General features: G+C 52.0%; 1 protein-coding gene across 1 annotated transcript; it reads left to right on the top strand.

The window, feature by feature from the left end:
- The first annotated feature begins 4,747 nt into the window (after positions 1 to 4,747).
- YWHAG (tyrosine 3-monooxygenase/tryptophan 5-monooxygenase activation protein gamma) lies at positions 4,748 to 27,399 on the top strand. Its single transcript, XM_051635616.1, has 2 exons — positions 4,748 to 5,024; positions 23,664 to 27,399. Exons 1-2 carry the CDS (start codon positions 4,938 to 4,940, stop codon positions 24,318 to 24,320), a joined length of 744 nt encoding a protein of 247 aa, XP_051491576.1. The 5' UTR covers positions 4,748 to 4,937; the 3' UTR covers positions 24,321 to 27,399.

Genomic DNA, 27,399 nt, shown 5'->3' with positions numbered 1-27,399 from the left:
AGTTCTGGAGCATCCAACACAGAAGGACATGGAGCTGCTGGAGTTCAGGAGGCCAGGGAGATGATCCAGGGCTGGAGCAGCTCTGCTCTGGAGACAGGCTGGGAGAGTTGGGGTGTTCAGCCTGGAGAAGAGAAGGCTCCAGGGAGAGCTTAGAGCACCTTCCAGGGCCTGAAGGGGCTCCAGGAAAGCTGGGGAGGGGCTTGGGACAAGGGCAGGGAGGGATGGGATGAGGGTTAATGGCTTTATGCTGGAAGAGGGGAGGTTAAGGTTAGACATGAGGAAGAAATTCTTCCTCGCTCAGGTGTTGGGTGTGGGGTCCTTCCTCAGGGCTGGTGGGACCCTCTGGCTGGGGTTCATGGTAGGATAGAGGGTGCTGGGGCTGCCCTGCACCAGGGTGTGCTGCTGGTGGGTACAGGGGAAGGAGGGACACCCTTGGCCAGCTCCGGGACACTTCTCACAAGCCAGGTTTGAGGCAGGGAGGTGGAAAAGGGGCTCCTGGTGCTGGGGTGTCAGGGTGCTGGGGCCAGACAGTCTGGCTCAGCAAGGGGCTGGGCAGGGAGGACATGAGGGCTCTGCTGTCCTGCAGCCTGTGGGCAAGGGGACACGAAACCTGAGGTCTCCTCAGTTTATTTTTGACCAGCCCAACTGCAAAATGAACTGGAAAAATGTTCCCCTGGGAAGGCAGCACCTTTCTCGGGGCAACCCAACCAGCAGTCACCTGGGCAGGGAGGTTGGGGGTGAAAACCCAGGGTGAAGAGTGAGCACCCAGCCAGGGACCCCCAGAGCTATAGCATCCCAGGGATGCCACCCAGCCCAGCTCCAGGGAATGCCACCCTGTGTCCCCTGCTCTGCCTGGCTTTGCCACCCTCCAGCTGAAGACACACAGGGCCCCCAGCACTGGTCATGGCTTGCTGGCAATGTCAGGCGTTGAGGGCACCCTCACGAGGTGACCACCCTGGCCCTCAGCACCCCCATCTCCCACCACCCCCCTCACTCCAAGCAAGCAGACATGGAGGGAAGGGGCCCATGAGTGTCCACTCTCCCACCACAAACGAGGGGTGAACATTTCTGGATCCATTTCCAGAGCTGTCGGCAACCAACCCAAATGAACCTCCACGTCGAAGTGAATTTGCTGCCTTCCCTGGAGGTGTCACAAGGCATTGAGGAGACGTAATGAGGAAGGCAAGAAAATGGGAAGGGAAGGAGTCATCTTCCAGGCCACAGGAATGAACAAAGTGGCACATTTGAACACGCTGGAGTATTTTTAATACTGTAGGTGGAATCAGGGTGATTAGGCTTTTCTGGGACATTTGCAGAACAGTCCCGCATCCTTTGGGGCTTTGAGATCTCCCAGCACAGCAGCTGTCTGGGCACTTGCTGAGGGCATCTGTGGGCACCAGGCAGAGTGGGGAGGAGGGCATTTAGTGACAAGGCAGCCAGGTGACACCTCCATCTGCCTGGAGCAGAAGCTCCTCACTTTGACCATTCCCCACCTAACCTTCGTCCCAACACTGCCCAGTCGGTGCAAGGGGGGCTGATTTATCCATCTTAGCCCAAAAAGGGAGCTGGATGCACTGCAGGGAAATATTGCAGCCAGCTCACTATTCTGGAGAATTTACAGCATGATTAATAACGTTTTCTGACCTGTGATGAGGAAGGAAATCATCTGGGTTGTGAAATATGTTTCTCACTAAGATGCTTTGACTGGAATAAATCAGTTCTTTGCTCAGTCTGGGGTCGGTCACCATAAATTGGTGGACCTGTGGTGATTTGGACTAGCTGAGACCTGCCATATTTATGTAAATGACTAGATAAGTGTCATAAGGTCTGTCTGGAGATGCAATCGTTTTTATTAGGCCTGTTGATATATTTGGAGAAACCAGCCCAGCTTCCAGGCACACAAACACTTCTTCAGGTCCAGGCTTGTGTTCAATATCATCTGTGAGGATCCAGGAGTTGTATCCAAGGGCTAATATTATTTTATTCTCAAGTTAGAGGATCCATACATCCAACCCAAATGCAGAAGCACCCCTCAAAAGCTCTCAGGGATGAGCAGGCAGCTCCACCCTTCCCAGGATCTAACAGTCCAGCTTGGCTTGGGTGATGCCCCAAGACAATTTTCCAGGTTATTGGTAAGAAATGGCAGCAACAGCTAAAAAAAAAAAAAAGAAAAGAGTTTGGGATGCATGACCTACTTTAATATTCTCTTGCATTCTGCACATTTTGACTCAAATTCTCTCCCCAAAGCTGGTGCCACACAGAAAGCAACGACCCCGCTGCTGAGCTCTCCAGAGAGGAGCGTGAACCTCCTCCAGGGAATGAATGCACCATTATCAGCCAAGGGGAATAAACTGCCCTTGTCTCTGGGCTCTCCCCGAGAGAGCTGTGGTGGTAAACAAAGGCTGGGCACAAAGGCTGTTCTCACTCCAGAACCACATGTGCCATGGGGTGTGAGGCTGGGGGTGCGAGCAAGGGGCCAGTCTTTTATTTCACGGAGGAAACAGAGAGGATCTGGGTGTATTTCACAGAATCACTGAATCCCAGGGGTTGGAAGGGACCTGGAAAGATCATCCAGTCCAACCTCCCTCCCAGAGCAGGGTCATCCAGAGCACATCACACAGGAACGTGTCCAGGTGGGTTTGAATGTCTCCAGAGAAGGAGACTCCACAACCTCTCTGGGCAGCCTGTTCCAGTGCTCTGTCACCCTCACAGGGAAGAAGTTTTTTCTGATGTTTACATGGAACCTCCTGTGCTCCAGTTTGCACCCACTGCCCCTTGTCCACTGGACATCACTGAAATGTCTAGTTTCATTTCCCAGCAGGTGTGATTTCTGCTCCTGGAAGCTGTAAACAAGTCAGTATTTTGTGTTTAACAAACCCATTCGACGCAATGATTATTGTTACTTGTAAAGCAGCTCGAAAACCCCAACAGAGATGGAGATCTCGCCCCCAAAATGGTGTTGCTCCCCGTCATCAAGCACCATCAGCATTTCCAAACCAAGTTGCCCCCACGCACAAAGGTGGGGACAGGCTTCAAACAGCCCGCGGCATTGCCCGGTGGAAAGGGCACATCCCGATGCCACCAGGGTTTCCTGGTGCTTCACAGGAGAACCAGAGGGCACAGGGATTGGCAAGAGGGATGGCTGCGTCCTCTGGGATTGTCCTCACACCGCGCAGGGACAGTGACACCAGCTGGGGAGGTGCAGGGGGGGACGGGTTTGCCCAGGATGTGTCAGCACCGCCCGGCTCCCTCCGCCCGGGATCCAGCGCTTCCCGTCGGGATCCCTTCATTAGACCCCATTCCCTTCTCCTGCTGCCACGCTGTCCTCTCAGCACCGCTGTATCCATCGGGTTTTTTAAGGAAAACGGGATCTCTTCTGGCTCCCGGTGCAGCTCCTGACCCGCAGCCGGGCCCGGTGCTTCATGCCATGAGTTATTGATGAGAGCACCGGGTTCCTGAGCTGCCCCCTCATCAATTAATTATCCGGCTCTTGGGTGGGGCTGGGAGGATGAGAGGCAGGGGAAAGGGGATGGGGGGTAAAATGGAGGCTTGGATGTTTGCCCCACGCTCTGCCATGGAATAGAATCCCTGAATCATTTGGGCTGGACAAAAACTTTCAGATCATCCAGTCCAACGTTCACCCAGCCCTGCTCAGGCCACCACTGCCCCGTGTCCCTCAGCACCATCTCCAGGGCTTGGAAACCCCTCCAGGGATGGAGACTCCACCCTGGGCAGCCTGGGCCAGGGCCTGACAACCCTTTCCATGAAGAAATTGTTCCTAATATCCAATCTCGACCTTCCCTGGTGCAACTTGAGCCCCTTTCCTCTGGTTCTATCACTTGTTCCTTGGAAGAGGAGCCCAACCCCCCTGGCTCCAACCTCCCCTCAGGCAGCTGCAGAGCCAGCAGGTCTCCCCTCACCTCCTGGTCTCCAGGCTGGACCCCCCCAGCTCCCTTAGCTGCTCCTCACACTTGTGCTCCAGCCCCTTCCCCAGCCCCGTTGCCCTTCCCTGCTGATCCAGGTTCAGCTTCCATGCTGGAACAGGCAGCTGCTGGTGATGGGGACAGTGCAAGTCTGATCCCCAGAACCAGCAGCATCACTGGGAAGGGGCTGATGGGACCTGCCCAGGCAATGGGTGGGATGAGCACCCGTCCTCTGAGGACATCACTTCCAAGTCACTCCTGGCAGGAGTGTCCAGCCAGGCTGGGAATCATTGAAATCCAACTCATTACTGGGGAGAAGAGACTAACCCCCCACCACCTCCCCTCACTCCAACCTCCCCTCGGGCAGTTGCGGAGTGACAAGGTCTCCCCTCAGCCTCCTCCTCCCCAGCCTGACCACCCCCCGCTCCTCCTCGGGCTTTGTGCTCCGTGTCCTTCCTCCAGCGAGGGGCCCGGGGGTGTCACCCCAGCCTGGCGCGGGGCCACGGCGGCCGGGGCTGTGTGGGGGCTCAGCAGCAGCCTCAGCAGCAGCAGCACCCCCGGGACAAGCCCGGTCCCCCCGTCCCCCCGTGATTCAGCAGCGGGACCCCGCGGGGCGGGGCGGGGCAGAGCCGAGCGCGGCGGCGCGGGGCGGGGCGGCGGGGCGGCGCGGGGCACGCCGGGAGTTGTAGTCCTGTGGGGAAAAGGCAACTCTTCCCTCCCACCCCTCCTAGGACTACATCTCCCGGCGTGCCCCGCGCGGCGGGCGGGAGTGGGGAGGGGCCCGGTGGGCGGCGGGGCGGGGCGGGGCGCGCGCAGGGGGGTGGTGGTGTCCCGCGGCGCGCGCACAGCTCCGGGTGCAGCCGCCTCAGCCGCAGCAGCGCCGGGAGCCGCTCGCCCTCCTTCCTCCTCCTCCTTCCTCCTTCCTCCTCCTCCCATCGCCGCCCTTCCTCACCCTCCTCCTCCTCCTCCTCCTCCTCCCGCAGCCTCCTCGCCCCTTCCCCCGGCCCCGCGAAGATGGTGGACCGCGAGCAGCTGGTGCAGAAGGCCCGGCTGGCCGAGCAAGCCGAGCGCTACGACGACATGGCGGCCGCCATGAAGAACGTGAGTCCCGTCCCGCGTCCGCCCCCTCCTTTCCTCCCCTCGTCGTCCTCCCCCCCCCAACGCCTTCACCCCGCTGGGCGCGGGGCTGCGCTCCCCTCGCCCTCCCTGTGCTGCTCACACCGCCCGCGGGGGGCTGGGCTGGGCTGGGGGGTGCGGGCCCCGGCCCCTCGCCCTTCCCCGCGGCTCCGCTCCTTGTCCTGCCCCCGCCGGGGTCTTGCTCCGTTAGCTCCCCCCCCGTCCAGGGACACCCTGCTTTCTCCAGACCCCCATTCCTGTCCTAGAGCCCCCCACACACACCTCCTTCCCCCCCCCCCCCCCCGCCCCCCGTGTTCTGGAGCCCACACGCAGCCTCACGCATCCCCCTCCTCTGCCGTAGAAGCTCCCCCACCTGCCCCACGCATCCTCTCCCCTGCCCTAGAGCCCCCCACACATTACTTACCCTGCCCTAGAGCCCCCCACACATTACTTACCCTGCCCTAGAGCCCCCCCACACATTACTTACCCTGCCCTAGAGCCCCCCCACACATTACTTACCCTGCCCTAGAGCCCCCCCACACATTACTTACCCTGCCCTAGAGCCCCCCCACACATTACCTCCCCTGCCCTAGAGCCCCCCACACATTACCTCCCCTGCCCTAGAGCCCCCCACACATTACCTCCCCTGCCCTAGAGCCCCCCACACATTACTTACCCTGCCCTAGAGCCCCCCACACATTACCTCCCCTGCCCTAGAGCCCCCCACTCATCCTCTCTCCTGTATTGCTGCCCCCCCCCCCCCACTCTGCCCCACACACCCCTCCCCTGCCCTGCAGCCCCCACCCTGCCCCAGGCATCACCTCCCAGCCCCATCCCTTCTCTCCCCCTCGCACCGAGGCCCCCCCAGGTGCAGCCCCATCCCCACCATCGTGCCCCACCCTGCCCCAGCGTGGGGGACAGGGGTGCAGTGTTCCCTTGAGGGGGGGGTGGCGGGGGGGTCATGCCATCTCGGGAGGTTGCCAAGCCCCATGGGGCAAGGCTGTGGGAAAGCCAAGGGGTAGGGGTGGCATGGACACTTCTCCCCACTGCCAAAATATCCCCCCCCTCCCACCTCTCCCCGTTGCTCTGGTGCATCCCTTCCCTCGCGTGGTCGGGGAGGCTGGTGTGTGTGCTGATGACCCCAAAGATCGGGAGCCCTTTCCCTGCCAAAAGCTCTTATTTTTACTGCACTGGGTTGGAGATTTATGAATTGAGTCATGTTGTATTCATTTCACGCTCTTAAAATAAAGACTCTGCATATAGCAGGCTGATCTGATTTGTGACACTGAACGCTCCCCTTCAATACTGACATTTTGACAATATAAGAAGGGGAGGGGGGGGTAAAAAAAAAAAAAAACATATCTCTGATCTGATCTTGCAAACAAAGCAATCGTGGGAGGCAGGATCAAGTCATTCCAGAAGATTCTGCATTTGTCATATTGCAGAGAGGCTAGACTGGGTGGAGGGAGGGAGGGGGTGCTTTAAAGGGGAAAACTGTTCTTTATGTTTGTCTTCTTAGTCAGGTCTGAAGCTTTGCGAGGAGCTGGGGTGTCCTCCCTGGCTGATGGGAAGTGAATGCTGATCTAGGAATGTCGCAGTCTGCCGTGGGTGCAGCTCTGTTTGCCCATATTGCACCATTTTGTCAATAACCTTGCATTTATCAACCAGACGAAAACTGTCACAGCCCGGGAACGGGGAGGGAGGAGATGCCTTATCAAGAAATGAAATCAGAATTCAGATATTATCATATTAAACCCACCGGGTTGTTCCTTTGCTGTGCTGTGGCTTTTATACCCTTTTTCTGCTAAAGGGCATCTATTCATTTTAAAGCAAAGCCTGCTGTGTGAGCAGATCCTACAGCTCATTTCCTACAGATAATACAGCTCCTATGACAAAGCCAACAGGGATATATGCCTGGGACACACAGCCCTGTTGCAGCATTCCTGCTGGGTGAATTTCCCTCCCCGGGCTGGGTGTTTAAACCAAAAGGTGTTGTTACAGACGAGATATACTTGGTTTTGTTGGGTTTTTTTCGCTGGTTTAGTCCTTGCTGGCCCAGGTGGAACAGTAACCAGGACTAATGCTGCTTATCAGTTGGTGTAGTTTGGCCGTTAAGAAAATGATTCACAGCGGGAGTGCTGACGCCTCCCCTGACAGCAAACAAAAGGCAGAGAGAGCTTTGTTCTTCATTTCTACCCCAGGCTGCCCAAACTCCGGCGCGGTGGGTCCGGTGGTGATGGGCATGTCACGCTCGGTTATCCCTGTCACCCTCCTGTGTGCTGCCCATCCCCCAGCTCCGGTTGTGCGGGAGGCTGATGACCTCGCACTCATTTCCGTAGCAACGCCTAGTGATGTCATATGCGCTGGTCCAAGCTGCAATGCACCCAGGTGGTAGCAGAGAGCGTGCAGGCTGCGCCTAGCCAAGGTGTTGCAGAGAGCACTCCCCTGCTCCTTGCTGGTTCGGCTCCTGCCCTCTAAACCTGACTCTGCTTCCTTCCTTAGCGCCGCGCTCAGAAATGCTGGATGGTTTTCCCCTAAAAGCCTGGCGTGTGGAATAGAGGTTTCTTTTTCCTGCAGCTTGATCTTACCGTTGCGTTTTGGGTGGTTGCCTCGTGGGTGGTGACACAGCAGCCAGGCTGGGAGGTCTGTGAGTCTCAACCCTGCCTCCTTGGGAGCCTGTGCTTGAGTGGTGATTTTAATGGTTTAAAATGGAAATGGTGTGCTGGGGCTCTTGCTGCCTGCTGGTTCACCCAGTGCTGCTTGTACTGGATCACAAGAGTTTCTTCCAAATAATATTATATACGTAATAAGTTCTAACTCCTTCCTTGCTGCAAGTGCCAGCTGGCAGTGCCCCTCGTTGGTAGGTGCAGTTGCATTGCTGCTGCAGGAACAGGACTGCTCCCCTGAATGTGACTGGAGTGTCTTGGGAAGACACAGTGGAGAGTCCCCTCCCCTGCTGGAGGGAGCAGAAGGTGATGCCACACCTGGGAAGGGTGATGGGGCTGGGCCCCTTGGCCCCAGGGTATGGCTGAATGACCTTGGGCATGTCCCTTGTCACCTCAGCCCTGTCTGTGGGTACAGTCAGCCCTAAAGTGTCTTGGAGAGCAGGAAAGCTCCCTGCTGGTCCCTGGGGTGATGGCTGTGCCCACCAGCCACCAGGCAGGCTTTGGGCTCACCCACCCAAGCAGCACCAGGTGTGTCCTCTCCAGCTCCTTGCCCTGGCTGGGGTTTTGCTGCCTGCGGTGCCTTTTTGGCTGGTTCAGCTCCAGGAAGGGTTTATTGTCCAACCTAGCACCAGGGCTGTGGATCAATAGCCATTAGCCAGGGAACAGCCATGCTGCTGGAGGCTTTTTGGAGGTGGAGCCCTGCCAAGCCCCTGCAGGTGCTGCCTGGGAGCAGAGCACACAGACCTTTGGGGTGGGGGGGATGCTCAGGTGAACAAGCAGAATGGTTGGAATAATGTCTATAGGAAATAACTTGCCTAAAAAGGGTGGGGGAAGATGATTACATTGCATCTATGTACCACGTAGGTATGGGACCGTATGGCAGAGTCCTTGAGGCCACCTGAAGGTCCTCCTGTGAGGGGAACACCTGGTTGCTTGACTTTGGGGCCCCAGCCTCTGCAAGCAGGGCTGTGGGCACATGAGGACTATCAGCCAGGCTGGGTGTGGAGGAGTGAACGTTGGAGATGCTGAAAAGCAGATTGCTACTGCTGCCCAGGCTTCAGACACAACTGCCTCCTGGTGCAGTAAATGGCTGTTGTGGGTGGAGGAGGAGAGCAAGTGTGGGGAACCACAGGCCTTCCTTGGCACGGGGCATCCACATGCTGGGTTGCTCTCCAGCCTGGCAGGTTATCGTCCTCCACGTCCTGTCACCAGGTCAGGGCAGATAGTGGGGCTTGGAAAGGGTGGGAGTAACACAAATATAAATCCCTCCTATCTGAGGAGTCCCAGGGGAGTGGAGCAGGGATGATTATCTGCTTTCTGCTTCGTGGTGTAGATGAGACAAAAGGGTGAGGTGGAAAGGCTTCTCCTGGAGGAGTGCTGGGCAGGCCATCTGTGATGGTAGGAAAGGAGCAAGGAGTAAGAGCTGCTGTAGTAGCACTTCCCAGGGGGGCTGGGGAAGGCTTTGGAGAAACCATTTCCAGTGAGGAGGATATGTTGGCATCCAGTGACTGCATTGATGCCCATCTGCAGGCTTCTTGAACGCTGCTCAGCCTCCCGGCGCCTCCTGGACCACTGCAGCATGGAGCTGTGTGGCTGTCACGGGGCTTCCCAACCTGCTCTCACACACAGAGGAACGGTCATCTTGCCCTTTGGCAGACCTGAGCAATGAGGGGGGGTGTCTGAGACAGTGTGACTCAGGAGCAGGACTTCCTTCCTGCAGGTCCCTGGGGTCAGGGCAGGGTGGCTGCTGTCACGAGCTTCCAGCCTCGTAACGGTTCACAGTGTGGGTTGTCTCTGTGCAATTCAGCTCTGGGACCTCGTGGTGGTGGGCTGAGTGGGCACATCTGCACTTAAGCTGTGGGCAGGTAGCAACACGTCTTCTACACAAGTACAGTGGGGACTGCACACAGTAACTGTATTAACTGGTGAGGCCTCAGCAGCTCAAGCTCTTAGAAATTCCCTTTTAAGCTCCTTGTAAGTCTTTATCTATGAGCTTTAGGAAAAGCCAGTGACTTGTGAGGCTGCTGGGTTTCTCTCAGCTGACCAAGTGTGGATTTGATTAGAAATAGCTCTCTTTGAACTAAACTGAAGTGATATTGAAGCAGTGGTGAAGAACATAGCTGTTGAGTCCTCTGTAGATGTCTGGGGTACGTGGAAAGAGTAATACTCTTGGGCAAGGGCTCTCTAAGAGCTCTTAGATGTTTTGGGCTTAGCCAGTAGACCTTTTGGATGGTCAGTAGAAGTGCTGAAAGGCTGGTGGGAGTTGTGTTGCTTTTTTTCTTCGTTCTTGTGCTGCTTCTTGTGCTTAAAGATGGAGATTAGTTTTTTTTAACACCAAATAAGGTTCATAATATGTATGGACAAGCCCTATCTGCTCAAACTTTGTTCACCAGCTGATCCCAAAGCTGCTCTCTGGAATAGACTTTCAGGCACTGGTGACATGAACTCAGGCTTGCTAGAAGCTACAGGAACAGCCATTTTAGGGCAACCACAACAGTTCAGCTCCAAAAGTGTTTTCACAGTTGGAAACTCCTGCATCTCTGGAGCCTATACACTATGTTCTTGGCTTGTCTCATCTGAACTGGATGATCTGGTTTGGCATCCTCTGAGCAGTCCTCATGAGTGTGCTGGGTGGTGCTTGTGAGGACTGTCAGATAACTGTTGTATCTCTCTGCTTCCTACTCTTCAGTGACCGTTGGCACTACCCGTGGGCATTCTCTGGGATCTGGATTGTGATCAGGGGAGATGGGGAGTATGCTTCCTCCTCACCTTCTGTTGCTGGTCACAGGAGGATTTTCCTTTGTTTGAGGATCCCCATAATTATTTGTTGTTGTTGTTCCTTTGTCCCATCTCTTTTGCACTGTGTATTGCTGGATCCCTTCATTTTAGGATGTTTTCATTCTTGTGTCTGAACCGACACTGTTAGAGCTGATCAGGAGCACAATCCACTTGGCTTTCTGGGTAGGAATAAGAGGTCTCAGCCTGAGCTTCAGATCAGGGAGGTGAAGTAAGAGCAACCTGATGGTCCCCAGTAGCCTATGGGGAGGCCTGGACTGGACTAGGGTTTTGTTCCCAGGCTGACAGGTTATCCCAAGGTCCTTCCCAATCACAGGGGCAAGGATTTTCAGAGCCTGATATTTCACTTTACCACTCTATACTGGGGTGTCACATGCTTGTTAGGAGCAAAGTTAGGGCTGAGATGGAGAATGACATCAGCATGCGCGGGGTGGTTCATAAATGGAGGACTCCAGCTGTACCAGCAAGCTGTTCTGTGTCCTGCTGAAATGGCAGGAGGGGGTGGTTTGTGCCATCCAGGTGGGTTTAAGCTGTGCCAATAAGAAGACTCTGCAAGTACAAAATGAGCTTGCTGGGAGCTTTGTCAGCTTGGGTGCTCAGGGACCTCTGGTGTGGTTGTACTGGTGAGCAGTTGTTTACCCTGGGATATATTCTTCTGTCTGAAATCTCTGAAGAATTGGTGCTTGCTTGGGTTTGGTACATGCTCTGGGACAATATAGGCGAGCACATGCCTGCTGGTCAACGTGGGTGTTGTGGAACTTCAGATTTGGGTAGGGTGGGCACTGAGCATGCAGATCTTCATGCCATGAAGCACCAGGACAGATGGGATGTGCTTGTCACGTTTACCATTCTGATGCAGTTAGGAACTGATCTCCTGCTAGCTGTGACTCCTGAGGATACAAGAAAAATATGTCAGGGTGCAGCTGATGGAGGAGAGGCTGGGAGAGGAGAGTGGTAGTCATAATCTACATCTGGAGAAACCTTCATGGACAGTGACACATCTGGCAAGGTGTAATGCACAAACTCTACAACTGAACTCTTCAGCTTCTGTTTCGAGCAGCTTCATGCCAAGTAAACCACGTGCAACCAAACACATAGAACATTGTGTGGAAGGGTACATCCTTAGGAAGACTAATCCAAGCTTTTGTGTGTCCAGCTGCCAATGCTTGAGTAACCAGCTGGTTCTTGGGAAGTGATTTTGACTGAGCTTAGATGTGTCCTTGAACATGGAGCACTGCTGGACTCACTGGTGCTGCTTCTCTCCCTTGGCAGAGGTGAGCAGTGTGTTGGGAGCTCAGCCCCAGTCTGGCAAGGAGGAACAAAAAAGACTGTTGGGCTGGTTCAGACTAGAGTGAGCTGCTCTGTGTGTCCCAGGCAGACACCAGGCTGGTAGAGGCAGCTGCAGAGGAAGAGAGGGTTGGAAAATGCTTATGGACTGACCAGAGGGAGCCTTTCCTCAGTAGTCATTTAGGACTCTGCAGATGTGAAGCTGCCTTCTGCTTTTCTACCCAGTTCTTCCTCCTGACCTGTGACTGCCAGTGGAACATGAATGCATACTGGAACAACTGCAGTACAAAGCATGAAATGGGATATGCCTGGCTTCCCAAGCATTTCTCCATTGACAATCTTGATAGTATACAGGCATCATCTTCCACTTCACCATAGCAAAGCTGTGATGCAGGATTTTGGTTGTCTCGACAGCTGGGGCACCCTTGATGCTTCTAGGTGTTCTTCTACACTCCAGTGCTCTGCAGCTCCAGGTAGCTTTTTCCAAAGCTAATACTGTTACGAGTATTTTTGTGCTAACTGGTTGGGAGCCACCTTAGACCCTCTGTCCTTTGCTGTCCAGGCCTTCCTTATTTATTTCTGGAAGGCTGAAAGTGATAGCTCGGAAACCCATTTTAGCACCTGCTGAAATGAAGAGGAGGTACCTGTGAATTTGTCTCTACTGGTGAAGATATGGTGGCTTTCTCTTTCGACCTCTGAAACCTTCAGCTTGATGGAGGCTGCTGTTCAGATAAATGGCCATGCCTGGTTTCATGCTGATGGCAGTTAGCTAAAATGCTCTGCCATGGCTGCTGGCTGCCAGGCTCTGCTTGTGCAGCTTGGAGTCTTTGTAGATGGGGGAGCACTTCTTCCCCCATGGAGACAAAATGCCTTTGTGGAAAGCCAGCCCATGGCTTGCACTGTGCATTTACACATGGGTGGTGGAGGCCCCTCACAGTGTGTGAGGCTGTGAGGGAGCATGGCCATGTTCTCCTGTGGGATGTGGGCAGTGTGTTGCTGGGATCCCTTCTGGGCTCTGCTTCTGCCTTCTCCCACCTTCCCCCCTCCAAAACAGGGCAAGCTTTGAGCAGCATGTAGAGGACTTCACAAATCTGCACTCAGTCTGGAGCGAGCAGGAAAGGGGAAGGATACAGCCCCCAGGCAGCAAGCTGGGGGGGTTGTGTAACTTGGTGGTTTGTCATCTCCTTGGCTGGGCATGGACAGTGCTGTCATAGCCAGCTTTCTCCTGTTCCTTCCCCTGGCTGCTTGAGCAAATGAACAAAGTCCATCCTCTCATCCTAAAATGAAGGAAAATGGTGACAAAAGGACTCATTCTGTTCCTTAATTTCTTTTTTTAAATTAGAGGCCTGACTCCTCTCTCCAGGGTGTGAGGTGTTGAACTCCTCCCTGTGGCTCTGGGTGGGAAGCTTGCCTCAGGGAGGAGCTGGGCAGCAGGATGGCTTTGTCCAGCTTCTCCAAGTGCACACTGACAGTGATCCTGAGCTGCTGTGCCTCTGCAGCCCCTCCAGTGGGCTGAACTCTGGGAGCTGCTGGGGCTGCTAGAGCTCAGGGTTTGGCATTCAGCCAGGAATCTTCCCCTGGTTGCAGTGCTGGTTTGCTTGGTGGGGTCTGGAAACACTCAGAAATGGTCAATTCTGGAAAACGAAGCTGAAATGATGAGGCAGCAATCCTCGGGCTGCAGAAAACCCTGGTGAGACAAGTCTCTCAAAAGCAGTGCCCTCGTGTAGCTGGAGAAACAAAAGCCTTTGTCTGCCTGTCGAGGTACAAACCTACCCCAGATGCAGGTTTTTCTCTGCTAAACCAGATTTGGTCACATCTCAGGAATGACCCAGCATATGCTCAGTTAGTTATTAAACAAACCTGGTTTTTGGACCAAAACCAGTGATCTAGTGACCAAGGGCAGTGCATTAGTTAATAGCAGTAGGAAAGTAACTAGAGAACATGTCACTGATGATGGCATGAGGTTCCCTTAAAGTGATCCTGAGATTAGGGATTAGAGGATTTAATGTTTTGCTTCTATAAAGGAGATGTCAGAATTGAATCCGTCGATGGGTGTTGGAGGCAGCTGTGCTTGGATGAACACAAGGGCCTCAAAGTACAAAACATTCCTTAATTGTTTGCAAATTCCCTCTGATCTTACTGGATGGGTTGGCTTGCTTGGGATGGATCTTTGCTTACGTACCAGGCAAAGCTTCTTGGCATGTCAGGATGCTGCTGATTCCTCTCTAAAGATGGTTTCAGCAAGGCTCTAGAAAAACACCAGCAAGAGGTCTCAGCTTCAGCGTTAATGAGGCTGCTGATGGACACGTTGTTTGGACAGTGGTGGTGCTCTGCAGCATCAAGTTTATTAATAGCAGTTGCAGAAGCTGTTGCTGTGCTCTGTGCTAACTGATACACTCGAGAACTGCTGTAGGAGATCTGTGCCTGTGAAAGACTTAATGCTTAGTATTCAACAGTGAATGAGAACTGGGGGGAAGATTAACAGCCTTTGATTTACACCCAGCTGAGGAAGGCATTGGAGCTTTGCCTGTTTATGCTGTTGGGCTTTGTTACGTGGGATGAATATTTCATTACCTTGAAGTTGGGAGCTTGGTTTGGTGGTGTCAAGACGTCAGTGCCTGAGGGGCTCTGTCACCTGTGATGAGCTGAGATCACATCTGTGGTAGCAGTCCCTTGGGCTTTAAAAGAGGGCTGGGAGGAGCTAGATGGAGTCTGGCGAGGGTAGTTAAATCCACAGTCAGATCTGGAACAGTAAAGTGACCCTCCTCATGATTTAAAATTGGCTGCAGTGCTCCAGAAAACTGCCAGAGCAAAACCTTTAATTTCTGTTCTGCAAGTTCATGTAAAGAATCAAATAAGATTGTCTTTGCTAGAGGTGTGTAAGATCAAGCCTGAAATCCCTGAAGCAGTGGGAGGTTAAAGTACATCTGGAGGGATAATCACCTTGCTTGCTGATGCGGAAATTAAACCTCTCATGGAGCTGGCATGCTGGAGTCCACCTGGGTGTTCTGGAAAGTCTCTTGCTTAATCTGGTGAAACATATTTCAAACACTGCAAGAAACTGCTGGTTCTGCAGACCAAAAGACCTAGAGCAAAACACTGGTTTGGTTTGGTTTTTTTCTTTTTTCCAGAATCTTGCCTTGATGTGTATCAAGCAGACTTTAACTTTGGAGTAATGACATGAAGCAGTTAAAACTTGTGTGCTAGCTGCATGGAATTGTTTGCATGGTGGCATTTCATCCTGCAGGAGCAGCAGCTTGCCAGCACTGCAGTACCAATGGCTCTTCCATGCAGGAGGAAGCCATGCAAGCAGCCAGGAATTGCCCAGTTCATCTTGCCCTGGCAGACCCAGGAGCAGGCTTGCTCACCAGCCAGAACTTGCTTTCAGGCTGTCCCAGGGTGTCCTGCCCATGGCACATCATCTCTCATCTGTCTGCTCAGTACAACTGAAGAGAGGTTGTGGGTGCAGTGCAACCCTGTCATTTTTTGAGCCCCTGAAAAAGGACTTGTTGGCCTGATACTTGAAGCTCCAGGAAGGATTTGATGATTTGGTGGCAGGGTGCCCGGCAGTGGGGCTGGAGGTGAGCAGGGAAGCACTAATATCTGAGCTAGATTAGTACTCTCAGAAGCTGTGAGGTAAGTCTTTAAGCACCTGATGTTCCCAGCAGCACTAAACACCCTCCCATAAAACTTGGTTCATTTATCTACTGTGTCCCTGTATATGTGCTGGAGTCTTCTGTCTGCCTTGGTTTTGTTTTGCCATAAATTGGAGAGAAAACAAAACAAAGCAAAGAATTCATTCTTCCCCTATGGTGACCAAATCTTAAGGCTCTAGAAATGACCAGTGGTCATCCTATGGATGGCTTCTTCAGCTAAAAAGCCTGTGAGTGGATGGACTTTTCTGAAGAAGAATAATGCTTGAGAAAAACCAAAACAAATCAAGTTTTTAAACTTGTACAGAAATGCTGTTGAGGAAATACCTGCAGTTACTCTTCAAGAGCTTTTCAGCTTGCGCCTGGAGAAGTTTAATGCAGCCCAGGAGAGCCTGTAGAAATCACTGAATTGTCATTCTCTTTCTTCTGAGCTCCAAAAACTTTCAGCATGCCCAAGAGCACATCCAAGCTGCCATGGCAGTGACACGCTGTGGCACTGGTCTTCCATGAGAAGAACCCTTGGAGAAAAGGTGTATCAGCAAGGAACAGGCTGGGTAATCCAAGGCAGGTGAGCTCCTCAGGCTGTTGGGTGAGGGAACAGGGGGGTGGGCTGCTGCTGAGGTGGTTGCAGAAACACAAGAGTGGGCAGGTGCTGCTTGCCAGCCTGCCATCTCCTGGGGACGGAATAGCTTGATGTCCCTTCTGTTGCTTTGTAGTTAGCAGGCAAAGGTGCTGGTGTCCCATCTGCCAGAGCTAGTGTGATGAGCCCTGAGTGACAGTCCTCTGAAATGCTGGGACTAATGTGGTTCAACTTGCTGCTTTCTCCATCTGGTGGCAAGAAGGCACTAGACCAGCAGGGATTATTTTTCCCAAGAGTTCTTTAACCAGCTGTGGCAGCAAGAGAGTGAAACTAATTTTCCTATGATGAGTTTTCATCTTGTTTAATAGCCTGTCTTTTGGGAAGGCTAACAAGGATCAGGGTGCCAATAAGGGAGACAAGAAGAGCTTGGGCTTTAATTACTAGCTCAAAAAGCTGACACCAGCTAGAGGAGCAGCTCCAGTTCAGGAATGGTTTGTAGCTCTACACTGGTGCCCTTGAAGAGCATGTGATGCCCATGCTGGGAAGGTGAGGTTGTTCCTTCCAGCTGGTTATTGTGATGTCTTGGCTTGCCCTCTGTCAACTCACCAGCCATGGCAGGTTGCAAGGTGTAATAACGTGCCTGGAAGCCCATAGGGAAGGCAGGCAGATGTGCCCTGTGCTTGCCTTATCTCCAGAGCTGCAGGAGAAGCTGGCGAGGCCAATCGAAGGCAGCCAGGTGTTCTGCAGCTGGAGGAGCTCAAGCTGTTAGACCAAATACTGGGACTGCAGTGCTGCAGATAAGGGGTGGTACATGAAAGGCTGCTACCAGATGCAGAATAGGAACAGCTCAGAGCTCTGCTGTGGTCATTAGCTTTCTCTCTGCTCCCTTGTGACCTTTTACATGCAGGAATGACCCACGTAGTTGAATCTTGCTTTTTCTCTAGCTGAATTACACCAGAGCCAGGCTGAAACTGGGATAGAGCTGCAAGCTCCAAGGCTGGATCAAACCCATCTGTGGTGTGGTGAAATTCACTCTGTCTTTAGTTGTTAAGCTAAAGAGGCCAATGAAATAAATGAGCTCTTGGTTTTCACAGTTCCCAATTTGAAGACTTTTGTCTCGGGTGGTTCAAAGTCGCCCTAAATAATAAAGGCAGCAGAGTGGGATGAAAGCTGCTGCTAACTGGGAGCATGCATAAATCCTCATCAGTGTCTGGAGTGCCTGAGTAGCCTCACATCCAGTTATGCTACGAGCAAGAAACAGTCTGGCTTTGCAGACACTGCTCCTTGATGCACTTGGAGCAGTTTGAAAGGTAATGGCAGAACCATCCCATGTGCCCTCAGCCGCTGTCCTGTGGTGAGAGCCGGCTGAAAAACAGGAACCAGGAGATGATTATTCAAACTGAAACAGTTCAAGGGAGACACCACTGGGGAACTAACTTCTGCCCACAGCCTGCTTGTGCTTTTCTGGTCTTCTCTGAGATTAGAGGAAGGGCTCAGCCTGCAGCCAGAAATCCCCCTGACTATGCTGAGATAAAACGGGAGCAGAGAGGACAGTGGATGGGGTCAGCAAGGAGAGACGTAGTTATGGTGTGACTGCCACTTTGGAAGTATGTTGTGGGGGAGAAGGCTAGAGTAGAGACCCAAACCAGTGAAATCTGGTAAGATTTTAGATGTAGGTCTAGTTTAACACACGCCTACTTTCTGTTGAAGTAGGACAGTGCTTCAGAAAAGCATCTTTCCAACTGCTGTGATGGTGTCATAGGACAGCTCGCTCTGGAGCACCCAAGGAGAAGCTGTTCTTGCCTAGGGTGTGTGACATCAAGTCCTGACTGTAATAAAGCCTCTGGGAAGTGGCGACAGTTTAATGTGCTTGAGGGCAGCCATTTCTTCAGAGCTAGATGTAGAGGGAGATGGGGACAGAAAAAGCAGGCAGTCTCTCTTGCATGTCACGTCCAAAGTGGTGGCTGTCGGGCTGGTGCTTGGAGAGAGGTGATGGGGTCCCACCTTGAGACAGCTGCTAGAGATGGGGGGAAGGTAGTTGTGAACATTGCTGCAGGTAGTCATGAACATTGATCAGGTGCTTGAGCCTGAAGTGTTTTTATGCTGGTTACTCCCTTTGCTGGTGGCTTCAGACCAAGTAAGCATTTCAGTGGTGGGACTTCTGGCCAGAATGTTGTTTCAAAAGCACATTTGCCTTTTAAGGAATGAAACAGAAAAGGGGACCTTCAGGCCAGGCCTTGGTGTGACTAACAAGCTGCACGTGAAGGAAAACAAGGCAACTGCAAGGGTTTCTGTTGAGAGATAACATACTTAATTACATGGTGCAGAGGCTGTAGATAGAACAGAGGAAACACAAGTGCTGAGGATGAGATGGCAGTTCTGTATCCTGCTTCAAGAGGAGCTCTGGTGATGTTCAAAAGACATTCTCAGTGGACAGTTTGAGGTTCTCATGGTTGTCTCCCTTTCTCTCCAGGAAAGCTTGGCTCCTTTGTAGATGTCTAATGTCTTCAGGGACTTGGGATTTCTTCTGGGCAATCAGAAAAGCAAAAGTGTTCAGGCTTATAACATGGATTAAACTGTCAAATGTTGATGGTATTCCCCAGGGAGGAATCTCTGGGTCTGCTCAGCTTGCTCTGCTGTATGCTTTAAGATAAGACATCAAAGCTAGGTAGGAGCCATAAATGGGTGGCCACTTAGTTATAAAACTTAAGTGAAAATCCATGTGTGTGAGGATGAACAGGTAAAACAAATTTCCTGTGGTGGATCTCCATTTGCAGCTGCTGAAGGGTCCTCAAAAGTGATTACTTCATGATGTCCTCAGAAATGATTGCTTCAGACCTACCAAAGTGGAGAATAAGAGTTCTGAAGTAAGCCCCACAAGGAAACTAACCTGCTGCTAGCTCAGAGAAAACCTCCCCTGTAGGTCTCAAAACCCCCTGCTAGTTAGGATGCTTCTGGAAAGAGGGTGCAGTAGGATCAACCCTTAGGCTTTTGGAGACCATGGACCTTGATGTTAGGGACAGGTAAAGTTTTGCATGCTGCCTGGTTTCTCCATGTGAGGCTGAGCCTTCCCCTGGCTGCAATGTGATCCTTGGGCATGCCAGGAGCCTGCCAGGGTCTGGGCAGAGTGCTGAGTCACAGCTCCAGCTGTAGGACAGAAGTCAGGAGAACCTTCTCTGAGGTCCTGCTGCCTCTGAAGAGCTTTGTTGCAAGTCAGAGGGCTTTGATTTCTACAAACCTTCAGACTCTCGAGCAGTAAAAACCTTAAACTTCCAGTAGTTTTTGTCCAACGGGAGCTCTTGGACTGTCCCTGTGGCTTTAGGGCCCTGGAGTCTCAGTGCTGCAGATGCTGCACCCTCAAAGACTGCAGGAGCTGGTGAGACTGGAACTTGGCAGCAGCCCCAAACCAGGTGGTGGAGCGTGCCTCCATGCCAAGCCTGGTGTAGACCTGCACTCCCTGGTTGGTTGTCTTCTCCTCTGCTCCTGCCCAGCACAGGGCTGCCCAGTGTGCAAGGGCTCTGGCTCCTGGCACGTGTGTCCTGGGTGTGACAGGGCACGGGGGCAGCTCCTGCAGGTAAGGCCATTGCTGCAGCTGGCAGGGAAGTGTGAGGCACTGCAGCTGAGGTCTCCTGCTGCTCTGCACCAGGGAAGAGCCAGTCTTATAGCTGGGCTTGCAGGCTGGCCATGTTTAGGGGGAGGAAGCAGAAAGAAAGGTGAAAAAGGCCTTTTTTTTCCCCCCCCAGAACAGACTGGCATGTGTCAGGTTTCCAGCTGTGTGAGCATGTGGGCTGGCTCTTGGTGCTGGGCTGCTTATGCCATGTGCAAAGCCCGACTCCATCTCAGCCCTGTGCATCTCCTGGCCCCCTCCCTGGTTATCTACAGGGGCATAAGGGTGAAATGGGGACAGACAGTTGCTCAGACTTGCCATGCAGTTTCTGCTTTTCAATGCTGTCATACCAGGGAAGTGAAACTCCAAAATGCTTCCCAGAGAGAAGATAGAATTCCAGCCAGAGGCTGATGGCTTTATGTTCCTGCCAAGCCCTCTTAATGCCACACCAAACTTTTTCTTTGGATATTTGAAGTCTCTGACTCCATGTAGCAGTGCTGGGCATGGTGTGAAGTGACCTAATGCTCACTGGGTTGGTCTGGAGGTGAGGGTGCTGCTCTTTAGGGAGGTGAGAGCCCTCTGAGGTCTGGGCTAAGAAGAGGGAGGGTTCTGGTAATCTTAATCTGGATGTTGGAAACAAACAGTTTCTGAAAGGGCTTGTAATGTGACCAATCTGCTCCAGGCCTGATGCAGGGTGTTGCCTTATTGATGTTACATCAGAGGCACTCAATGCAATGCTATAAATTAAATATATTGGAGCTTGCTGTTTAGCCTCTGGCTTGATTGAACTGGTTTTGTGTTGGCATCCTGCAATGTGAGCAAGAGTCAGGATTCCGGGGAAGGCACAAACCTGCATCTGCAGGGCAAATTGCTGCAGTGATTTCTGGGAGGTCTTCTGCTGCAGGTGTCCACCCACGCAGTGCTGCGGGCTGGAGCAGCACGATGGTGGCTGCAGCCCTGTGCAGTGTGTGGTGGCAGAAGACACCAACACAACCTGCAGTGGGGCAGGCAGGGAGCAGCCTCTTAGCTGTGGGGCTGAGATGTGCCAGCAGGCTCTGGGCAGGCTGAGAGGCAGGGATGAGGGCAGCTCTCCAGGGCAGATTAATCTGGGATATGGTTTTTTTCCCCCCTTCCAGTGACTGATGAGGGCAGCTAAGCATACCCTTACTGCCCAATATCCAGTGCCCTGGGCACCTTGTGTTTTCTTCCTGCTGGGAATGCAAGTGCCAGATGATTTTCCTGTCTTCCTCTCTCAGCTCAGTTGCAAACTGACCTACGTGCAGGACTGCAGCTTCTTCCCACCCTTAGACCTGAGGGATGTGGGCCCTGTTTCTGGCTGTGCTGCACCTTCATTTCTCTGCAGTGCTCTACCTTACTGGGAGCCTGGGAACTGCAGGAAAGCAGTTGCCTGGTTAACAAGCATCTCTTTCTGCTTTGATAAGTTCCCCACCAGCTCCCTGGAGGAATCTGCTTTCTCCACAGGTGTACCTTCTGTCAGTGAGTTTGTTGAAAGGATTTTGACAGGCAACTTTCTTCCCTAATCCTTAATAGTTTTCAATTTAAAATGTTTATGGCAAAGCTAATCCTACGAAATTCCCTGTAGTTTTAATAAATCTGTCCTCCAGACTCTTCTGGTGAGAGGAGGTAAGTCTACCATTTTCTGCAGTGATAAATATCTACAGACTTGGCTGCAGGGCAGCTTTGAAGTCACCTGCTTGGTCCACACGTAAAACTGGTGTCTCTGCTCAGAGAGAGAGCAGGAGCTCACGTGGTTGTCAGGAGAAGAAACTGTTGGAGCCTGCGTGTCTCTTGCAGCGTGGCTGTTCATCTTGGATGCTCCATTTACAGCTAGATGATAAGAGATTCAGTCAGGCTGGACTTTCTGGATGTTTGTAGTCCCAATGCTCTTACTTAAAGCAGGGCAACTTAGATGGGACAAGGCGCCCAGTAACCTGGAGAAGTTTTGAATATCTTCAAGGTCTGACAACCCAAAAGCTCTAGGGCAGGGGGCGGCCTTCATTTGGCTCCAGGGTCTTTCAAAGGTGGCTTTAATTTACTTTTAATTTCTGTTTGTGCAGGTCTCAGTCAGAGGGAAGAATGAATAATCTCAAAGTTGTTAAGTCTTGTAAAAATACAACTAGAGACCTCTGAATTTAGGGCATGAGGCAGCTTGGGAGCTGTGTACAAAGGGCTTCCCAAGGGTATTTGAGCGTGTTGCAGCTGAGCTGCGTGCAGGGCAGCCCCTCTGCAGGAAGCAGCATTTCATACACAACCCAGGGTGAAACAGCCCCCAGAAACCTGGCTGGGAGAGGTGGGATGTGGACTAGTCTCCTGGAACCTGGAGCTTACCTTGGGATGAGAAAGCTGGGAGCAGAGCTGCCTTGGCACACTGCCCTCTGCACCTTGCCCTGTGTCGGTGGCAGCTGCGGATGGTCACTGGAGACTCTGCCCTCTTCAACCTGGCACCCTTCCCCTGGTCCCTCAGCCACCTCTTCCCCCTGACACAAAGGCAGTTGTGTGGAGTTGGGCTGTTTGCTGCTACCCCTGCCAGGCTGTAGAGCATCCTGTGGAGCAGCACAGGTCCACACAACAGCAGGAATGGGAGGCTCTTCTTGCTGCCTCTGCCTCGAGTGAAGGAGTGGAGGGGACTGGAGCAGAGCACTGGAGTTTCTGGGGGCAGACATGAGCTGAACAACTGCAGGGAGAGCTGCAGGTCAGAGCAGAAGTTGCTGGAATGAGTAAGTCAATATGGTATGAATGAGTGATGGTGAGTCATTCCAGGCCACTCAAATGAGGTCCTGGGGTGGACCATCCTACACCTTCCAGCATGAGCCCTTGGCCTCCTGATCACCACCATAAATGTGATTATCTAAACCCAGAACAAACCTTGTCCTTGCAAACCCTTGTGAAAATGACTCAGTATTTGCAGAAACCTTTCAGGTCCAAACCGTGACCTAATCCTTTGAGCAGTGACTGCTGAGAGGAGCCTCACAGGTTCCTGCTCCCCTGGCCTGCTTCCCATGTGGCCGTGCCCAGGATGTCTATGTGACAGGGTGATGTGTCTGGGGGGAAGGGGACAACAGTGAATATCCAGGCTCAAAGTGCCACTTGGCAGCTGTGACCACCCCAGCTGAGTGGCTGTACAGAGCCTCCTGGGCTGCTGTAAAGACCCATGTGTGGGGCACAGCATGGAGACAAGGCAGGTGCCAGCCCTTCCCGAGCTGCCTGCTGCCCCTGAGGCAGTTGGTGGCCACCTCGCTGTCACTGTGGGAGCTGCCCAGGTGGCTTCAGTGGGGTTATGGGAGCTGGACTGGGATGATGGCAGTATGGAGTGTGACATTTCCCAGCACCTGAGGCAGTGTTTGGCAGCCTGCTGGTGAGATGTCACCTTCATCCCTGTTGCCATGGCGTGTGAGGCAGGTAGAAGGGTGCTGTGCACTAACGCTCTTACCGTCCATGGAGAAAATCCTGTGTGGGAAGAGCATTCTCCTGCCACGTGAGCTTTGAAGTCCTTATCTCCACAGATGCTTTAGGCAGCTGTAATTTTATCATCTAACGTGTTCTTCAGGCATCTCGGAAGTGTGCCCTGTGCTTATGGGAGATGGAAAAGATGAGCCCCCTGTAGCTGTGGTATTGTTGATCCATGCAGCTGCCTCGTAACCCTAGAGCACCTCTTGCTTTGACTGTCCCTCTCGTCTGCATCGCAAGGTCTGACTCTCATCCTGCAGGTGAAAGGCATCTCTTGCCTAGGGGATTTTTCTCATTCTGGAGAACGCTGACCTAGGAGGTGGAGAATTCCTCGAATAAAACCCCAAGCCACCCCTTTTGCTGGGAGACAGGCCCGTGGTGTGGCTTCCCCAGCTGGCTCCCTCTGGGATGGGAGTGGATCCTGGATGACGGAGCAGGACTTTGTGAGCCGGCTGCCTTCTCCTGCACCTTATTAGAGGAGCAGGAGCCCCTGGATGTTTGGTGGGAAGGTCAAGTGACTGGGGTTTGACCCAAGTCTCTCTCTTCTCTCTCCCTCTCTCCTTGCAGGTGACGGAGCTGAACGAGCCTCTGTCTAACGAAGAGAGGAACCTGTTGTCAGTTGCCTACAAAAACGTGGTGGGGGCACGGCGCTCCTCTTGGCGGGTCATTAGCAGCATTGAGCAGAAGACCTCTGCTGATGGGAACGAGAAGAAGATAGAAATGGTCCGTGCCTACCGTGAGAAGATCGAGAAGGAGTTGGAAGCGGTGTGCCAGGATGTGCTGAGCCTGCTGGACAACTACCTGATCAAGAACTGCAGCGAGACGCAGTATGAGAGCAAAGTCTTCTACCTGAAGATGAAAGGGGACTATTACCGCTACCTGGCCGAGGTGGCCACCGGTGAGAAGAGAGCGACCGTGGTGGAGTCTTCAGAGAAAGCCTATAGCGAAGCCCACGAGATCAGCAAGGAGCACATGCAACCCACCCACCCCATCCGGCTGGGGCTGGCGCTTAACTACTCGGTTTTCTACTACGAGATCCAGAACGCCCCGGAGCAGGCCTGCCACCTGGCCAAGACCGCCTTCGACGACGCCATCGCCGAGCTGGACACCCTCAACGAGGACTCCTACAAGGACTCAACCCTCATCATGCAGCTCCTCCGTGACAACCTAACGCTCTGGACGAGCGATCAGCAAGACGACGACGGCGGAGAAGGCAACAACTAAGACCCCCCCCCGATGGACTGGCAGCCGCACGCTGATGCTAACTACTGCAGTCTTTATTTTTTTCCCACCAGTTGGGGGAGGGGGGGGTGCCGGGGGTGGGGGAGGGGGAAGGGGAGGGGTCACCTTCCCAGGGGAGGAGGCCCCCCACAACCTGTCTTTGATTGCCTCGTTGACATTTTTGCCAAAACACCAGTAGTGGAAGTCAGGCTGGCTGTGCTGGTTATGGAATAGCAGCCTCACTGGCATATGGACTGTTCTGTAGATTATTCATACAAGTGGAGCTGTCTTTAATTTAACTTTATCGCTAGAAAGGAGAAAAAAAGAAGGGGTGGAAGACGATTTTTTTTTTGCCTGGATGGAATGGCCCTCGTTTTTAAGGAAAGCAAGACAAAAAAAAAAAAAAAAAAGGAGGAAAGCTTAAAAAAAAAACAAAACAAAAAAAAAAAAGGGAGTTCTGTGGTTCCAGTAAGGCTTCGTGTGTTTGTTTCTTCAGTCCAAGTGCCCTGTGTCCCCACCGCACCGCGGGGCGTCTCTGCAGCGGCTGCAGTCCCCAAATTGAGAAGGAATTAAAAAAAAAACCCAAACAAACAAACAAAAAAACCCCCAACAATCTAAAGAATTTGGGGCTTGCAAAGCCCCGGGATTTAGGCCATCCAGTCTCTTTTTTTTTTGTATTCATTTTGGTTGAAGATATTTATGAGGGTAGCTTACAGTATTAACACTAAATTGCAGTTTACAGTATTTCTACGTTACAGCCATATGACATCAAGCCTTGGATTGTCTGTTGTTGGGTTGGGTTTTTTTGTTGGGTTGTTGTTGGTTTTTTTTCTTTTTTGCTGGTTTTTCTGGCTTGCCTTTCTGATCAGTCCTTGCCTGTGGACTGGCTTTAGCTATTCTGTGTCACCCAAGGCAAGAAGACCACCCACCAGCCCCAGGAACATCAAAAAGCTGCTCTAGTTTTTTGGTCAACAGCTTAACAGGTGCTTGGCAAGCGGCTGTTTCAACTATTTTAAGTCCACAGCAAAAGGTTTAAGAACTTAATTAGACAAGGGGGAAGTGTTTCAACTTAAAATGCCACTTAAATAAAAAAAAAAAAAGAAGAAGAATAAAAATGTAAAAAAGAGCATTCAGGTCTGTATGTCATGTACTGTGTTTGGTATTTCCAAAAGACCATCCTGATTTTAAGGTGCCACAGCTGCTTCCTCAGGGATTGCACTGCCATTTCACTCTGCCTGACTTTCTCCCACTGTACCATGAGGTTTGTCAGCAGATCCCTGGCACCCAGGCTCCCTTGTTTGTCACCAGGGAAGCCAGGTGCCTTTTCCTTTCTCCTGGGGAAGCTTGTGGTGTAATGAGTGAACTTCAGGAGCTTAGAAACTTAATTTGGTAGAGAAATCCTCCAGGGAAGAGCTACAATCATAGACATTTTGATCAACCATCGGGGGCCCAGGAGCTTAGTTCTCTTCTTAGCAAAATCTTTTGAGCCTGGCTGATCTGGCTGGGGGTGGGAGACGGGGCATCTGAGTTACTTCCCAGGTGATACTGACCCCGTTTTGAGTGAATTTCTTACTTTCGAGTGTTGATTTCCACGCTGTGGTTTGGAAGTTCACTGCTGTTCTCTGGCTGGCAGAGTGTTGTGCCGCCCACCCAGGGAAACCCCGCGTTCCTGCTTTTTTTTCCTCTTGATTTTGGTTAGGACACAGGCTTTCCCTGTCCCTTTCGGGAGTCGCCACGTCCTGCTCCTGTTGCTGCTGTTGCTGCACACCCGGCACGGCCGCTCCAGCCCGGCTCCCCGCAGCCGGGCACGTCTGTGCCCTGATCCTCGGGGAGTCGGTGGAGCTGAGGGCGGTGTTTGGCCTCCAGGTGTCATCACCCCGGTGATGCTGGCAAAGCTGGATGTTGTGCCCGGGATGCCTTGGCATGCAGAGTCCTTCCCTGGTGAGTGTTGGGTGGCCCAACAGCCACAGCCAGACACGCTGCCGGGACGTGCCATGGACTGGAAGATCCCTTTAGGCTTCTTACCCTTGCCTCACCCTCCTGTCCCATGAGCAGTCTTGTCCCAGCTGTATCATTTGGAAGTGATTTACTGGAATTACAAAACCTATCTCCTTTATTTCTTTTCTCTTTCTTTTTCTTTTCTCTTTCTCAGCTTTTGCTCTGGCTGCTTTAGGAAACTTCTGCAGGAGAGATGGCACAAGAGGGCTAAAAACAGAGTGAGGGTCAGGGACTTGGATTTTTAAGCAGCTTGAATGGTTTCTTTGGTTTTTTAAGAGATGCACTTGCCTATGATACTGTCTCTCCAGTGAAATGATTACTGCTCCATTACTCTATTGATACAATATTGTGCATGCTAGTGTCGTATTTCTATACAGTAGCTTGAAATTTATTAACTTATACTGTAGATGTTACGTATTCCTATGACAAAATAGTCTTCAAAAGATTTTTTTTAAAGGTTTTTAATTTATTTTTTCCTTTTTTTTTCCCTTTTCATTTCTTTTCCTTTCTGGGAGGGGGGGGGAGGGGGGGAAGGGGAGTTAAAGTTTTGCTCTACCAAATAGTGATCGTAACAAACTGATCTGTTAATGGATGTTGCTATAGTGACATGCAATTCTATATGATGATTTCTTTTTTTTTTTTTGGGGGGGGGGGTTAAAAAGGAAAAACAATTAAAAAAAAAAAAGAAAAAAAAAAAAGAAAAAGAAAACACCAGTGTTAGCTTAATCTTAATGTCTGGTGTTCGTCATGGTGAAATTATAACTATTACAGTGTAGGAGAACAATGACTGTGTTCTTTGAATGAGCCTTTGTTTGTGCTTTTTGTCATGTTATATGCAGTGAACTATTTTTAAGGTCTGATCAGTGATTCTCTTCTTTTTCTTTTTTTTTTCTTCTTTTTCTTTTTTTTTTTCCCGAACTCTCCGTGTTTCTGTAAGGAATTCTTTCACACACGGACCATTCTTAGCAGGTTGTTTTGTTTTGGGTTTTGGTTTTTTTTTCCCCTCAGTGATGGAATATCATGAATGTGAGTCATTATGTAGCCGTCGTACATTGAGCAAATAAACTTACAGATCTGACGTCAA

The sequence above is a fragment of the Apus apus genome, chromosome 18 (assembly GCF_020740795.1).
Source record: "Apus apus isolate bApuApu2 chromosome 18, bApuApu2.pri.cur, whole genome shotgun sequence".
In the NCBI taxonomy this organism is placed as follows: domain Eukaryota; kingdom Metazoa; phylum Chordata; class Aves; order Apodiformes; family Apodidae; genus Apus; species Apus apus.
The sequence above is the reverse complement of the archived record's forward strand: the minus strand, read 5'-3'. Positions and strand labels throughout refer to the sequence as shown.

What these genes read in the sequence shown, in the direction of transcription:
- YWHAG (XM_051635616.1), top strand. Translation starts at nt 4,938, where the DNA reads ATGGTGGACCGCGAGCAGCTGGTGCAGAAGGCCCGGCTGGCCGAGCAA. An exon ending in TGGCGGCCGCCATGAAGAAC is followed by an intron (nt 5,025 to 23,663) that starts GTGAGTCCCGTC and finishes CTCTCCTTGCAG; the next exon opens with GTGACGGAGCTGAACGAGCC.